The sequence below is a fragment of the Camponotus vicinus genome, unplaced genomic scaffold (genome assembly GCF_025532165.1).
Source record: "Camponotus vicinus isolate PSW18456_S1 unplaced genomic scaffold, iyCamVici1.0 SCAF_6, whole genome shotgun sequence".
NCBI classification, from domain to species: Eukaryota; Metazoa; Arthropoda; class Insecta; order Hymenoptera; family Formicidae; genus Camponotus; species Camponotus vicinus.
The window spans coordinates 7,892,301-7,910,490 of record NW_028141978.1 but is presented as its reverse complement, the minus strand read 5'-3'; the positions used below and the strand labels follow the sequence as shown (position 1 = coordinate 7,910,490).

The following is an 18,190-nucleotide window of genomic DNA, read 5'->3' as shown; positions in this document are numbered from 1 at the left end:
TGCAACTATAAAATTATCTCAAAAATATTTAGTACTATTTATATTTTGTTTTGAAACAAATTTTTTTAAATAAATATTTAGAATATATATTCTATAAAGTTAATAATGAATATTCTCTAAAAAAAGTTATGTAAATAAAATATGATAATTTAAATATATATAACGAATAAGAATGAAGAATGTGGGATAGGTTAATATTTTATTCGAATAAATTTATTCTATGACAAACCTAACCTAACCTAACAAAGTTATTTTTAACATTTTTATGTTAAAAGTTTGATCCGAATAACTATATAAACAAAATTTTTAATAAATTTAATATCGGTTTATTGTTCGTTTATTCTTCGTTGGATTTTAATACATCACTCTCTTAAGGTTGAAACAAACACACTTTGAAAGTAACACGTTAGTAAATATACAAAGTTCATCACGTACAAAAGTCAGTTGCCATAAAACGCAAAATATAAAAATATGTAAGAAGAAATCTTGAAAGTAATTGAATTTCAGAGAAATAAAAATTATGATTAATGTGTTTTTTCATTTTCAGAATTATAAAAGTACAGAATTATAAAAGTACAGAATTATAAAAGTTCTTCGATAAGTTTATATTTTTAAATTTTATCATATTTATACACACTTGTATTTAGCATTACGTTTATATATATCTCTTGTATATATGTTTCTAATAACAGAAATGATTTATATAGATAGACCTGAAAGAAATTTAACATGAGATTATTAAAACTATTATTGAGTAGTAGTATAATATACATTGCTACAATAGCAGTGAAGGATCCTACCGATAAAGAATCGGATATCGTGCAATGCAATGCGTTAAATTACAATTTATCTGATAATATATATCCATTGCATTATAATATAAAGTTAAATTTCACCCACTATCACTTGGCGGGTGAATATGTAATCACTATTTATATCATATATGCAACACAACATATAAGTTTTCATCTACCGAATTCAATAATAAAATCGATATCATTAATGAATTGGGAATTAAAGCAAATTCCCAGTGGAAACATTTCTGAACTATTATCAACAACAACAGATTATGAAACCAATATTGTTATCTACCATTTCAATGCTACCATATTGCCAGGAATATACAATCTGCATATACGGTCCCATATTCCGATTAATATAGTAAGAGAGTCTTTCGGGATTCCTTACATAAACGAAAATGGAGATAAAGGGTAAGTAGAAGAATATATTAAAATATCAAAAGCAAATTGTGTATATTTTTGCATTTACGCTTATAATTGTCTAACATTAGTCATTATTTACATATCGTTAAAATGTGGCAGGTTGTTAATCATAACGGGTATCCCAACAAGAAAGCAGCAATTATTTCCGTTTTGGAACGAGCGAAAATTAGGAATTACTTTTGATATTTCCATAAAACATCATCGAAGTTATAAAGTTTTGTCGAATATGCCGATAGGAGAATCGTCTGAACTGTTGTACGATGAAATATGGACATATTTTAACAAAACTGTTGTGAATTCTATAGATAATATAGCATTTGTGTTGTTTGATTTTCATCGATTCAAAATGACTGATACCATTAGCATGTGGTGCAGACCGCAATCGATACCGTATATAAAATTTGCGTCATATATTATTAAAAGTATTACTATGTACTTGAGAAATTATTGGAATAATTCGAAGAGATTCCTTGAGTGGACTACTGTTTTATCTGAGAGCAAAGTAGATCATATCGCAATCCCGAATTTACAAGATGAAGTCAAACATATTTTGGGATTCGTCTTTCACAGGTAATATACACATATAATTAAAAATAAATATATATTATATAATAATTTAATAACAATCTAATGTATTTAAATAAAAATTTATATTAATATATCTAAAATTTTTCATACATTCATACAGCATACATATTAGTATAATAATTTTTAGAGAAACAGATATCATGTATAATGAAGAATTCGATACTATAGCACGCAAAATGATAATTGCACCCTTAGTAGTACGTAGGATGATACAAAAATATGTTGGCAACCTATTCAATCCATCTTATTGGTTTCATATATGGTTAAATGAAGGCTTTATTGTTTTTTTCCAAGCATATATTATCCATGAGGTAATTTTATCTTTAATTCTATTTTTGAAAATGCAGTCAAAGTAATTAATAGTACAACAATGTATACAGAAAATTCTTGAATATTTGCGTAAATTTTTTTGGATATTTTTTCAATTGAAAAATATGCTAATTCAAATGTAAAACTTTAGAGAAAGACACCTGACTCGAATCGTCTTGGCCTTGCCATATGTTGTCAAAGTCACTGTCTTGAGTAACATTCAAAAGATTTTAGTCGTCGCTCGTTGTTTATTAAAAAGTTATTAACAAAAAGAATTTCCACGAATTATATGCAACATGCGACTATATGAATTTCTAAGCAATGTTGATTTGACTTCTAAAAAGATCAAGGTTACTTTAACTTTCTATGCAAAACGAGGTCCACTCCACATCACCTCTGAGTCAGCGCGAAACGAGGCCTATATTGTATGGTTCCACATGGGTTTGCAACTTTCCATGCGAAACGAGGTCTACCCCCACACCACCTCTGAGTCGGCGCGAAACGAGGTCCATTATTGTACATTTCCACATAGGTTTGCAAATTTCCATGAGAAACGGGGAACCATAGATCTCGCACTGTCTCAGAAGTAGTATAGGGTAGACCTCGTTTTGCATGGAAAGTTGCAAATCCATGTGGAACCATACAATAATAGACCTCGTTTCGCGCTGACTCACGGGTGGCGTGCGGTGAACCTCGCTTTACATAGAAAGTTAAAATAACCTTGACTTTCTTAGAAGTCACATCAACATTGCTTAAAAATTCGTATAGTCGCATGTTGTATACATATACGCTTTTGTTAATAACTTTTTAATAAGCATCGAGTGACGGCTAAAATCTTTCGAATGTTACTCAGAACAGTAACCTTGACAACATATGTCAAGATCAAGACGATTCGACCCTGGTGTCTTTTTCTAAAGTTTTACCAAAACTAACATTATTAACAAAAATTTTAATTTTATAACAAATAGGAGTCAGACGCGAATGAGAGTGCGCCATACGCTTGGCCGAAACATGGTGTTAATTATAATGATTAGTAATAGATATTTGTAAGCAAAATGAGAAATATCGAGGTAGAAGTATAAAGTCTGAATAACTTAGTCGGGGGTAAAAGCAATCGTCCGGCAAGCGAAAAATTCGGGTTCGATTCTCGATCCAACCCGTCATTTTTCTCCCCGATGTTTCCTTAGAAGTGTAAAGAGGGATTTATGAAAAATCTCGGATTAAGACTTGGTAAATCTTTACTTTAACTTACCCATTTCTAATGACTTTGACCTTGACCTATGTTGTCAAGATCACTACCCTGAGTGACCTCCAAAAAGTTTTAGCCGTCGGTCATTGTTTATTAAAAAGTTATAAACAAATAAAGTTTCATGAATTTCACGTAATTTTCGAACATATTACGTACTTAATAAAATGTATTTATAAGAAATATACGTTTATTTAATTATTTTGTATTTTTAATAACAAATATTTAATAAATTTATTTAGGCAAAATAAAAAAGAAATATCAAAACAACAGTATCTCTATCACAAGTGAAATAAGTAAGCTAAATCAGAAATATATAAACATGTTATTACACAGTGCTTCGCAGTATATCAAACATTCAGTATATTCAAAGTTGTCAAATAGTGAACATGTTGCTTATGAAAAAATTACAAACCCATGAGAGGTCCATCAGAAACATATGTGTACACACACAAGACGCACACACACACACGCGCGCGGGGGCCTCGTTTTATAACTTACAACATCTGTCCATTGTAGCAAAGCAACGTCCACCTAGCCTACCGGCGGGGCGGTGCGGGAGGGGGGGCCGAAGGCCCCCTTGCACCCCCCGCGCGCGCGCGCGTGTGTGTGTGTGTGCGTGTGCATTTGTGTATGTGTACACATACATTTCTGATGGACCTCTCATGGGTTTCTAATTTTCTATGCTAAGCGATGTATCTATTGTATCCATATAATTCGTCAAACTTTATTTGTTTATAACTTTGTAATAAACAATGACCGACGGCTAAAACTTTTTGGAGGTCACTCAGGGTAATAACCTTGACAATATATATCAAGGTCAAAGTCATTGGAGGTGAGTAAGTTAAAGTAAAGATTTACCTAGGACTTAATTGTACATTTGGTATATGGATCAAGAAAAATTTGTGCGCCGTATACAATTAATCAATTTCATCAAAAAATTAATTTTGAAAAAATTATCATATGTAACATACTATTATATATAACACTATACGTCTGGCTCTTCTTTGCTGTGAAATTTAAATTTGTGTTATTCACATTGTTATTTATATAAAGCCTTTTAATCCTTAATTGTTAAAATTATTAAAGAGTAATTTCTAACCTAAAATTATTAAACAAAAATCTTATAAATTTATTTTTTATGTAATTATAAGAACATTTACTTTTTTTAAACCATGAACATAGACGTATAATATAGACCGTGCGTTCCCACTTTCTCCATTGTTTCAGCAACGTCAAATTTTAGAAAGAGAGAGCTTATTTTAATGATAGTTTCTTCTTTGTCTAAGGACGCGTGATGTGGGAAAGAAATCGATCAAGGCATATGTCAAATGTAATGGCCATATTAAATTTTTGCCCCACTCTTGTTATTGATAGACAGAGAAACTAACACCACGAAAGCATGCTGTCTCCTTCTAAAATTTGTTCAACTTTTTAGCCAAACGCGAAGTCTATGTACATGACACACTTAAATATAAAAACACGCTTTGCTATAGCTTTAAACTTTATAATGTACAAAATATTATAAATTATGTTTAGCAGCGATTGATTATGATTTTTTATATGTGTCTTAACAGCTTCTTTTTCTCGATTAATTTCACTCGAATTCTACTTTTAGACTGTGCCAGATTTTCAGATGATGTATTTGTTTATAGTTCAAATTCAACATGAATTACTTGATTTCAATATTTATGTCAATTTAAGTTCTACAGAATATAAAGATGATACTGAAAATTATCTATACACTTTTCTTTCTCGTGTTAAAGGTATGTACATATAACATTGTATAAATAAACAAATAAGCTATGATTCAATATTATAAAGAAATCAATATCATAAAGAAATCAGAAGAATCAATTATAAACAAAGTTATTTGTAATTCGCAACTTATTTATTTACTATTTATTTATATTATTTACTTATTTATTATTATTTTATTATAATATTTTATTACAAATTAATTCTTGCTATAACAATAAGAAAATTATATCAAACACTTAAGACCTATTTCCTTATATTGTTTCCAATTATAACATGTTACAATTGCACATGTTACAATTGCAAAAAATATGAAAAGACATAAATATGATTTTGTACAATGATTTAATTTATTAAATTATTTAAATATATTTAATTATAAACAGATTCTTCCTAGATATATTCGAACAATTGTAATTACTGTATTTCAGAAACTAATCTTTATTTTTTGAGTATGTAAATAGTTCATTAATGTCAATATTATTAAATTATTTTATTGTGCGGTAATTCACCTCCATAAATTTTACTTCTATTATAGTCTTCTTATTAGTATAGCATTTTGATTGAGAATGTGTTCAATATCTTTCATAAAATATGTGTTTTTTTTTAAATACGTCTATGGGCATCATGGCACTTGTCATGATTATGCCTATAATGAACTAAATCGAATGCTATATGTAGCTACATAATAGAAGACTTTCTTTTTGGTCTCACATTTTTATATAAAGTTATAAATGATTGTACTGATTGTTTCGATAACTTAATGTTACTCAATTGGCATATTCTGAATGCATCTCAGCTGAGCTTGTTTTTTCATGGGTGTTTCATCGAAATGCTTGTATATGGTAGATATACGTCTATTAATAGTTTGTCAACAAAAAGATATTCAGATAAGATTGATTTTTTTTATTCAAACGCTCATTCCCTTTAAGAAACAGCTGATTCGATATCTTAGTTAGAATATATAAACAAAATAATTAAAAATTATCGTACATATTTTTATGTCTGTTTTCACTTTTTCTAATTTTATTTTCTTCCTTTTTAATTTTTAATCTTGTTATATATGTATTTACCTCTCTTCTTTCTTATATCTTTTACTTTTTTATAATGTAATGCTATCACTATCACGACCAAAAAAAATTTTAGGTAAATAAAATTTATAAAATTTATCTAATCGTTTATACTTTCTATCTGTTATAATTATTATATTTTTTTGCTTGTTTTTTATTGAAATATACTTAATATTTTTTTAACTTTTGTTAGATAGGTTTAAATACGCAAACTTTGTTACTTAATTTTAATTTCAGATTTATTTATGTAACGAACTTATAAGCAATGCACAATAGGAACATTTTAAATATATTATAAATCATTTTTTTATTTGTATCATTATAGGCTCCATCATATGGCGCATGTTAGAACGAACATTGTCGCGTAGTATATTTTCAAAAAGTATCAACATATATTTGAACAACCAGTGAGTATAATATATTGTAATATAATAATATAAATACATCGTAGTAAAAAGGAAAACCGAAATATATAATAAATTTGACAATATGTTTTCTTTCTTTATTGTTTAAAAGAGATATATATTTGAAGAGTCTCAGATTTACGCTGTTTTTTTTATTTATGTATGTTTCTCGAGTGAATTTCAACTTGAGTTTTTCTTAAGAAGTAAAGTACAGTTTAATCATTTTTAAATTACAAACAATTACTGTGTAATGCAAATTATGTAATATTTCAAATGCAAATTATATAATATTTCAAAAACCAAGTAACATACAAACGTATGGATAGTATAAAATTACAGTATTAAAATTAAAATTAAATTTATAAAACCATTATTATTAATTATTTATTCAGTCAAGGTAAATTAGCTTTAATCATTAATAAAATTATAGATGTTATATTACAACAGAAAAAAAAAAAATATATATATATATATATATATATATCTACTCGTCAACAAAATTATCGCATAGGTAATTTCATGTTAAATTTTCGCATAACTTCAAATAAATACAACGTCAAAAATGGTCGTAAAATTGAAATTTTTTTTTATTCTTTAGCTTAAAGCCTTTATTTTAAAAATCATTTGTCAGATTTCGAATTTATCCTCCCCATCCCTCTCGTCATATCTTTAAAAGTAAGGACGTGTTTCGTCTCCAAAAAAATTGCATAATTTGACGCATTCCACGCTGTGGAATAAATTTTTTTCGCAAATTTCATGATAATCATTGTAAAATATGGATTTTTATCTATGAATTAAAAAAATAAAGTTTGTACGATTTCTTTTCGAGAAATTACGACACATCAAAGTTACATATATATTTTTGTTCATTTACCGCAACATTAGCATTACCTGATGCGCACCACGAAGAGGTTGCTGGTCGGATTTGGCGCATCGTGTGTGTGTATGTGTGTCTGCGTGTGTGTGTTGGAGAAATGTGGAAATGTTCACATTTAAAAATGTGTATTGCCGCCTCATCTTCGGATAATCTCTTGCAAACGCTCATGCATATTATTGCTCTAATTATTGCCTGAGAAATTTCATTCCATATTTGATTTAGCGCTGTGATAATTTCCACATTTCCGTCCTCCAACACACGATGATTATCATAAAATTTGCGAAAAAAATTTATTCCATTTCATGCGTCAAATTATGCAATTTTTTGGAGACGAAACACGTCCTTACTTTTAAGTAGATGACGAGAGGAGGGGAAGGATAAATTCTAAATCTGACAAATGATTTTTAAAATAGAGGCTTTAAGTTTGAAAATGAAAAAAAAAATTTCAAATGCTACCATTCTTGACGGAGTTATACTTATTTGAAGTTATGCGAAAATTTGACATGAAATTACCTATGCAATAATTTTGTTGACGAGTGTATTACATATTAAATTATAATTTAAAATTAACAAATTTTTATATTTCTATGAGACTTACATTATAACATTAAAATGTGTAACTATAAATTACGCAAATTATGATTCTTTTTTACGATGCTGATCAATTATACAAAATGTTTAATATTATTGCCACAATGTTAAATTTTATAGACATGCTAAGCCTTTGGAAACAACTTCCGATAATTTATGGAATGTTATGCAAACCATCATAAATGAATTAGATTATAAGTATCAGTTTAATGTAAAGATTATGGTATATTCGTGGGTTATGCAGAGATGTTTTCCCATATTGGAGGTGATGCGAAATTATTCTAATAATATTGTAACTATATCAGCACAGTTTCACAACAAGTTGGATGAGAAACAATATTATATACCTATTACTTATACTACGGAATCGAAGTCCAATTTTATCATTACTTGGTTAAATATTTGGTTAACACCATCGAATTCAAAAATTGAACTCTTTGTTGAGAAAGATCAATGGATCATTTTAAACTTACAACAAGCTGGTAAAAAATGAATGATAAACTTTTTTATTATCTATCACATTATATGTATAATTTCAACATTGTGATTATAGTCAAACCAATTTACGTTCAAACAAAATTTCTAGTATTAAAGTTTTTCAAAATTATTGAATTATCATATGTGAGGTTTTAATTAAAAATAATGAAGAAACATATCAAATCTAACACACACACATATAAGAATAGAAAACAAAAACATCTTTAAATATAATAATACATTTAATATCGAAATATTTTTAACATTTCAAAATATGTTGAATTAATATATGTAATTTCAAAGTACCCAATAATCGATAAAAGCAATTTGTTTTATAATAGGATACTATCGCGTCAATTATGATACCGAGAATTGGCGAAAAATTGCGCGATACTTAAATTCTGAAGAATACAGAAATATACATGTTCTCAATCGAGCGCAAATTATCGATGACGCATTCTATTTTGCGATCGAGAAGAAACTTGAATTCTCCGTATTTTGGGAACTTGCTATTTATTTACGAAAAGAGCAAGATTATATAGCATGGTATCCTATGATCAAAGCATTTGAATTTATATCAAATATTATAGCATTCATTGAATTTTATCCTCAATTCAAGGTAAACACAAAATCAAGAAATTTTCTATTATGCCAGAAGACACTTATGTTTTTCAATTTAATAATTACATTTTCTTAGATTACAAACTTTTGAATTGCTATTTTACTGTAATATTAATATTGTGGAATTTATAATATAAATGGTATAATTTATATTTAATTTTAGAAAATTATAGAATACAATTACAATTATTTTCTTTATATTAATTTTCTTCCGTTATAAAATATTTGTGGCGATATTAAAAACTTTATAAAATATTTTATAGAAATTTACTTATATTTTCAATTTTATCACATTATATACAACACATATTTATCTATTTGTAAATATCTGTTCTTGAAAAATAAAAATTTACAAATTTGAAATTTATAAAACCGATATTTTTGTGTGATATGCAACATTTAAAACATATTTGTTTGTGATATATAACATTGGAAAAAAAGGATCGTATAGCAAATTCATCGATCGGCACATCAATGTATACAGAGCAATATATACATGTTAATAATGCATGTATTTAGATGATATAAAATATGTAAACAATTATTCGAATAAATGATCGGTAAATTTGGAAATTGTAATAATTCATGCTATAAAGTTTCATATACTTATTAAAATAAAATTATCTAAAAATACATATTTACATATATATATATTACATATACATATATATATATATATATATTTGCAGATATATTATATTCGTTTTTGTAAATAATATGAAAAAAATTAAATTAAAAAATGTTTTTTTTTAGGAAGTGCAAAAGCCGCTTGAATTAGAATGGAATCTGTTCAGCGAAGATAGCAATGATCATACTGAATGTTTAAAGCAAGAACTCGCAAAATGGAAATGTGTTATGCATGATGTCCTATGTAGAGTAAAAGCATATCAACAATTGCAATGGCATCTGATAGATCTGAAAAAAAACAAGTAATTTTTCTTATAATACTTGATTCTTTATAGCAGTATTTGTTATATGTGCATGTTTAAGGAATTAGTTATGACTTTACGTCAAAAATTATTTATGTAACACTAGAACAATTAGCACAATTTTGCTAGAATATTTTTACTTCTTTTCTGGATTTTCTTTTGTAGACTTTCGCCTGGATGGAAGAGATGGACATATTGTAATGGTTTGAAACTATCAAGTTTTAGTACATGGAATAGAACTTTTCATTTTTCCGTGGAAGAGATTGATTACACAATTTTAGAATGTTTATCTTACAGCGAAAGTTTTCAAATCATATTCAATTATTTAGAGGAAAAATTACCAGCTAGTATTGAAACATTTAGGCATATTTTTATGACCAATCTATCTTATAATCAATCCAAATCGATAGAGCGAACTGAAGCCTTAATTGCTAACATTTTTCTTTCTACTCTTGCCAAAAATACTAAATATATGCTTAAAGACATATTAAATAATTTCAGAAAATTTACATATTATTACTGGTAATGATGTTTCATAATTGAAAATACATAGATACGAAAATTTATTGTACATATTAATTATTGAAATGTATTATTTTGTTCTTACAGGACAGTCAATGAGATGGCGGTATTAACTGTTATAATTAATAATGTGTATTCTGAGAAACAATTGGGCGAGGTAATTTTAATGAATCATAGTTTGATATATATTTGTTTGTTGTTTCAAAGTCGATGTTACACATATTTTTGCTGATTAGAAATGCTAAAATTGAATTTTGTGATAGTAAACTTATTATGTTCGAAATATAGTCCGATGTTGTGCATACGACAAATTTGCTCATTTTGAGCAATTGTTGAAACATTTTTTAAAATAAAACAAAACAATAATTTTAAAATAAAAATATAACAAAACATTTCTATTTCACTTCCTCTGCCATTCAATCAGTGTATAGGAAAATAGGCCCCATAAGTCGAGGCCCCACTAGCCCACAGCTCGTGCAGCAGGATTACTGCTACACACGTACCAATAGCGTTCGATGGGTTGTCTTCATCAAGGCGCTAGACTAAAAGTATCACTTTTTATTTGCTATCACAATGAAACTATAAATTTGCGAACATAAGTTTATTATCAAAAAGTATTCAATATTAGCTACCTACTATAGAAGTTTGTAACAGAATAAAACACACAATTTGTATGTTATATATTTTATACACAATCTTTTACATACTTTGTTCCATAATTCTATCAATAATGCTCTCTGTCAATGAAGCTCTGCCTGTATGATAATGCGACAATTAACAAATAATTTATTGATGACTTGTTAAAATTTTTTTTAGATACAAAAATTCATCAGAAATGAGATTAGAGAATCCAGGTATCCCTTTGAAACTCTTTATGTTATTGACCACAAGATAGAAATACGCCGGTCGGAGATCAAAAGACAGACAGAATTTCTTCAATCTTTGTTTACCAAGTAAAAATATAAAGATCTATAGTATGTCGAACTGTTTAGAAACCAAAAATGTAGCATAATCGTTTTGGATAAGATATATTGATGTAATTAATCACTATTTTCATATAATTGTTAATAATTCTTTAATTGTTTTTAATTATATTTTAAGTAATTTTTACATATATTGGCTTTTTTGTAATTTAATATTTGTATATAATTAATTATATTTATATAATATTTATTGTAAATACATATATGTATATATAATGTATATACATATATATTTATATATATACACATGTACATATATATATATTTATAACATTAATTAATTATATTAAAATATTTTATTTAATATTAAAATTCAGTATTAACTAAATTTAGCAAATATGTGTATTAAACTTAAAATATATAGAAATATTTTATATATTGAAATATCAAACTTAATATTTTTATTCGTTATTATATAATATTTACCATTAATTTGTAATTTAATCCAAGAGTAAGAAGTAGATAAATAATTACACTTTATAATCTTTGTAAATGATGTTCTTCTTAATCTATGCTTATATAATACGAAAGTATTTAGCCCTATATAGGAAGCTCAATTAAATATGTTATTAATACTGCATCTATCGTGTATTTTTCAATAATCGACCAAAGCAGTAACACTTATCCGAATTCAAAGTTGTGTGTGGTTAATTCATTATAAATATTGATGATCTATTGATGATTTGTTTCCTGCTCTTTAAATCTATAAATTTTAATCTTCAATTAAAATGGACCAAATTGAAAGACGACAAATATTCCTCACATCTTTGAAATAAAGAAGTTATCAACAAAGAATGGAGAAATGTAAATTAAGATTCCTTTAATTTTTCTTCCTTGCTGAAGGAACACTGCCAAGAAGTACAACATCAAAATAAACAGCCATTTTGTTGACCCGTTTATTGCTCATGAAATTAAAATAAGAAATAACATAGAATACAATCAATTTTTCATAATCATTGCAAGCAATTAATTTTTATCATATATTAAATAAGAATGCTCATTATCTTGTTTTTGTAATCCGTTTATCATTTGTATTCGCCATAATAAAGAAATATATAATCAGATGGTTTTATAATTCGCAATTGAACATTCCGGAATTAAAGAAATACTATTATAGACATCGCGCCTCGGAGTATCATAGCGAGAGAAATGTTGTTTTTCGAATTGATGGATATGTCAATGTATGGGACAAATATTTCAACCATAACATTAATATTCCAATTGTCGCTCATTTTTCCAACATGCAAAAGAACATTAATATATGAACTCAACAATATTTCCGGTAATTTTATTTTTGAATGGTCTTAGATGTATACATGTAGAGTCGGATAAATTTAAATGTTCGGAAACTTTATTCGATGATATCGTCTGTTTTGTTTTACGATATTTTATATTTGTCAGTTTTTTTATGATGCATTCTTCGCTCTTTTAGTAGAAGCTAACATGTGTAAACATTCTCAATATTAATATAATTTTTGTTATTCTCTTCTCATATAATCGATAGGTGATCTCATAATATTGGTATAAATTTATCGATGTTCACAAAGCTATTTTGAAATTTCATAGTACATATTTCAGAGCCATAGCTGAATAGAAAAATAGCAGCAGTAAGCGCTTAGAAATGAAAAAAATATTATACATATTTATTAAAAATTCGTAACTAAATTTTATTGCGTCATAAAGTGAAATTCTTTATCAAATGTTATCGAGCATTTTCAGCATTTCAACATCTTATATTAAACCATCCTACAATTTTTGCGTACTGGAATAAACGATATAAAGAAATTTAATTACTGTCAATATTGTTTTCTATGTATTAATATAAAAAAAATTCTCTATTTATTGCTTTGTCGTTTCACTGTAAAAAATAAACCATTAAGAAATTCGAAAAATTAAATAAACATATTTTTTAAGCAAGGGAATATTTATACTATTATTTGCAATCATTTTATTACTTAGTTGTTCTGAGTTAAAAGCAGAAAATGTGCAATTAAAATTTATTGAAAATTTTACTGACATGTAAATCATTCCGTCAATGTCATGATTAACTGTATATTGCTTTATATTATAACGACTAATTGATTTGTAATCGAAATTTTATAAATCTATCTTGTGGCTACTATGCATGACGATGCATGATGAAAGCTATCCCTAATTTCTATAATTAATAATTTAGAATCAATTCTATGTGAAAAAGTGGATTTTCAGCCTCTATAGCGATTAAATGATCGAATATATTAATTTGCGTACAAATTAATGCCAAATAGGAAATATAGTGTAAAATATTTTAATGATACGAATATTTTAATGACAACTCTTACGATATGGACAACTCTTTTTTTATTTACTGTACATTTCTAGACTTTACTTATATATGTCCTTTTCTTTTAATATATGTATATAAAAATACGTTGAATAATAAGGCAGTTATTTTGTTTCTTAAAAGAGACATTCCTTTTCAATTTTCAAAAGACATGTTTCTATATTGCAATTATTATTTTTATTTTCTGTAAATAATGTAGCTAATAAGAAGATATTTAAAAGTATATTGTAATAATATCATTAATCATATTTTGATATAGAAAATATAAAATCTAAGACAATATTTATTGACGTTATAATATTATTATATGCGTGCTTAAATTTACACACACCATAGCTATAAAATTATATTAAAAATATTTAATATTGCTTGTACTTCGTTTTTAAAATATTTCTTTTTATAATAAATGCGTAAAATCAATGTTTTCCTGCAACGTTACTGAAATAGAATATCTTAAATTAAATATGTAATGAACGCGCGAATGAGGAACGAGCAGTAGATTAATATTTTGTTGGAATAAATTAGTGTGACATGACATATACTAATATCGCTTTTTAGTATTTTTTCATATTTGATTCGAATTATTATATTAAACGCAGTGGCCATAATGAATTTTTGCTCCACTCTAGGTATATTCATAGACAAAGAAACTGGCACCACGAAAACATGTTATCTCCTTCTAAAATTTGTATAACTTTTTAGCCAAACGCGAAGTCTATATATTATACGTCCATGAATTGCACTGAAAGAAATTTTAAAGATGAAACTGAACTTGACGTAAATAAGTAAAAATTATGTTTACTTTGTTTGTTCTTTTCGGAATTATTTAAATATGTTCATTATGGTTTCCAATATTCATTTTCAATAAAAACATTTAATGTAACACTTTATTAAGTTCTAATTATTTTTTATTAATGATTTCTTTCATTTATTAATAAATTGTATTGTTTCATTTTTCTGTATATTAATCTTATATTCTTAAGAAAATTAATATAAATTCTCTTGAAGGCTTTTTCACACAAAAGTCAATTGAATTGCATACTCTTTGTACCCTGTTTCTAATAAGGAAACGTTTTTATAGATATCCGAGTGAAATTTAACATGACATTCATAAAACTATTATTAAGTAGTAGTCTAATATACATTGCTACAATGGCAACAATAATTTCTATTAATAAAACATCAGAAAGCGTACGACGCAGTGCATTAATCAATAAATTATCAAATTATATAATGCCATTACACTATAACATGGAGTTAAGATTAGTCAACGATTATTTCACTTGCGACTGCACAATTACTATTTATATTATTCATGCAACGCAAAATATAAGTTTTCATATGCTGGACCCAATAAGTAATGTAAGGACGTGGAAATTAACACAAAATAACATTGAAATGGATGTTTGTAAAAACATATCAACAAATTATTATGAAAACAATACATTCGTGTTCAATTGCGAAAATGTCTTGTTGCCTGGAATGTACAATCTATACATAAAGGTTGAAATTCCAATTAATATCATAAAAAACGTTTTCGGAACTCCGTACATAAACGGAGATCAAGAGTGAGTAAAAAAATATATGAAATCATATGAAATGATATTGAAATAACAAATTGTATCTTTACGCATTCTGCGCTTATAATTGTCTAAAGTTAACCATTATTTAAAGCATATCGTTAAAATGTGGCAGGTGATTAATCACAACAGGTATCCAATCAAAAAAACAGCAAATATTTCCGTTTAGGAATAAGCCCGAATTAGGAATTACTTTCGATATTTCTATAAAGCATGATCGAAAGCACAGAGCTTTGTCGAATATGCCGATACGAGAATCTAGATTGGTAGAGGATGATATGGTGTGGACATATTTTAACAGGACTGCTTTAATCTCCATAGATAATGTAGCATTTATGGTGTTTGATTTTCGTCGGATTAATTTGAATAAAACTGTTAGCATGTGGTGCAGACCGCAACTGATACCGCATGTAAAATTTGCGGTATATGTTATTAAATATGTTACTATATACTTGAACACTTATTGGTATAATTCAAAGAAAGTTGTTGAGGGAAACCTTGTTTCATCTGAGAGTAAAGTGGATCATGTCGCAATCTCGAATTTACAAGATGAAGACAAACATATTTTAGGATTCGTCTTTTACTGGTAATATATATAATTAGAAATAGATATATATTATGTAATAATTTAATGTATTTAAATAAAAATTTATATTAATATCCACAATTTTTCATACATTCATACAGCATACATGTTAGTATAATGATTTTTAGAGTAGCAGATATCATGTACAATGAAGAATTGGATTCCACCGGACGCAAAATGATAATTGCACCTTTAGTAGCACGTAGGATGATACAAAAATATTTTGGCAATCTATTGTGTCCATCTTATTGGTTTCAATTATGGTTAAACGAAGGTTTTGCTATATTTTTCCAAACAGATTTTATGGATAAGGTTATTTTATTTCTTAAATATAAAGAAAACATAATTGTTCAAATTTTTTAAGTTTTCATATTTCTACACAAAGAAATTTAATAAGAAATAAGGAATGTATGTGTTTATATTTAAATTATTGAGGAAAGAACAAACATTATTTTTAACAGAAGCACTTAATAAAGCCAATTTGTATATATACCTTAAGGCTTTTATTTTTCATTAATTATAGGTTGATTATATTGAATTGCATTTAGGCTTTACCAAATTCTCGGATAATGGACTTATTTGTAGTTCAAATTCAACACGAATTATTCGACTTAAATCCTTAATCGTCGTTATCAATTGTGCTGTAGAATATAATAGTTACCTGGAAAATTATTTATTTCCTTCTCTTTCTCATTTCAAAGGTATGTAAATAACATTGAATAAATAAATTTTAAACATCTGAAAGTTAATTTCATGAAGAGAGATTAATAGTGTCCGAATTATAAACAATTCAAACTGAGTAATCTTTGGAAAAACAAGTTTTATCAACATGCGGATAGTATAAAAATAACATTAATAAATAATTATTTATGCTTATGAAAATTATATTGTGAAGTTTAAATATTTCTAGTTAGTTATAGTTTAATTTTTTATACATACAAATACGAAGCTAAATTATGTAAATTTTTTTTTTCTTTTTTATAATACTGATTATACATAGTGTTTAACATTATTAACATTTACCATCATCTTAATCTTATAGTCATCTTAATCATCTTAATCTTATAATCATCTTAAATCTTATAGTTACGCTGAGTCTATAGGAAAAACTGCCGATAATTTATGGAATGCTATGCAAAGTATCATAGATGAATGGGATTCCGAATATCAGTTTAATGTGAAAAACGCAGTTTATTCGTGGGCCATGCAGAGATGTTTCCCCGTGTTGGAGGTGATGCGAAATTATTCTAATAATATTGTAACTATATCAGCACAATTTCAGAACAAGTTGGATGAGAAACAATATTATATACCTATTACGTATACTACGAAATCGAAGTCCAATTTTACCATACCTTGGACAAATATTTGGTTAACACCATCGAATTCATAAATTGGACTCTTTCTTGAGAAAGATCAATGGATCATTTTAAACTTACAACAAGCTGGTAAAAAGTGAATGATAAACTTATATTTTTATTATGTATCATATTGTATGTATAATTTCAATATTGTGATGTAATATCGAAATATACTTAACATTTCAAAATATGTTGAATTTATATATGTAATTTCAAAGTACCTAATAACGGACAGAAGCAATTTATTTTCTAATAGGATACTATCGTGTCAATTATGATACCGAGAATTGGCAAAAAATTGCGCTATACTTAAATTCTGAAGAATACAGAAATATACATGTTCTCAATCGAGCGCAAATTATCGATGACGCATTCCATTTTGTGATAGAGCAGAAAGAAGGAAAAAGTTTATTATTCACAGAGTTTATGACATACTTTCAGTAATTCAATGATGAGATTGTATAAATAAAGTTTAATTCATAAATATTAATGATTTATATTTAAAATAAAATACAATATAATGTCATAATAATAGCACGAGTATTTTATATATTTTCTTTTTATCTTTTTAACTATATTTACGTTTCCAATATAACGATATCTTTTTTTAATTACTTTATTTTACCAATATCTTTATTACATTTATATGAAATTATTATTTATAACTAAGTTTATTTTAATATATAACTTCGGTAATATATATATGTGTGTGTGTAGTTTACTATTATAGAATATGCAAAGA

General features: G+C 26.7%; 1 protein-coding gene across 1 annotated transcript; it reads left to right on the top strand.

Moving 5' to 3' along the window:
- Nucleotides 1-919: 919 nt before the first annotated feature.
- On the top strand, nucleotides 920-11,651 carry LOC145972961 (aminopeptidase N-like). Its single transcript, XM_083102009.1, has 11 exons — nucleotides 920-1,211; nucleotides 1,323-1,793; nucleotides 1,939-2,122; nucleotides 4,985-5,132; nucleotides 6,520-6,601; nucleotides 8,187-8,548; nucleotides 8,885-9,162; nucleotides 9,918-10,093; nucleotides 10,259-10,597; nucleotides 10,691-10,772; nucleotides 11,432-11,651. The coding sequence occupies exons 1-11, from the start codon at nucleotides 1,003-1,005 to the stop codon at nucleotides 11,570-11,572; spliced, it is 2,472 nt and encodes an 823-aa protein (XP_082958135.1). The 5' UTR covers nucleotides 920-1,002; the 3' UTR covers nucleotides 11,573-11,651.
- Nucleotides 11,652-18,190: the final 6,539 nt, after the last annotated feature.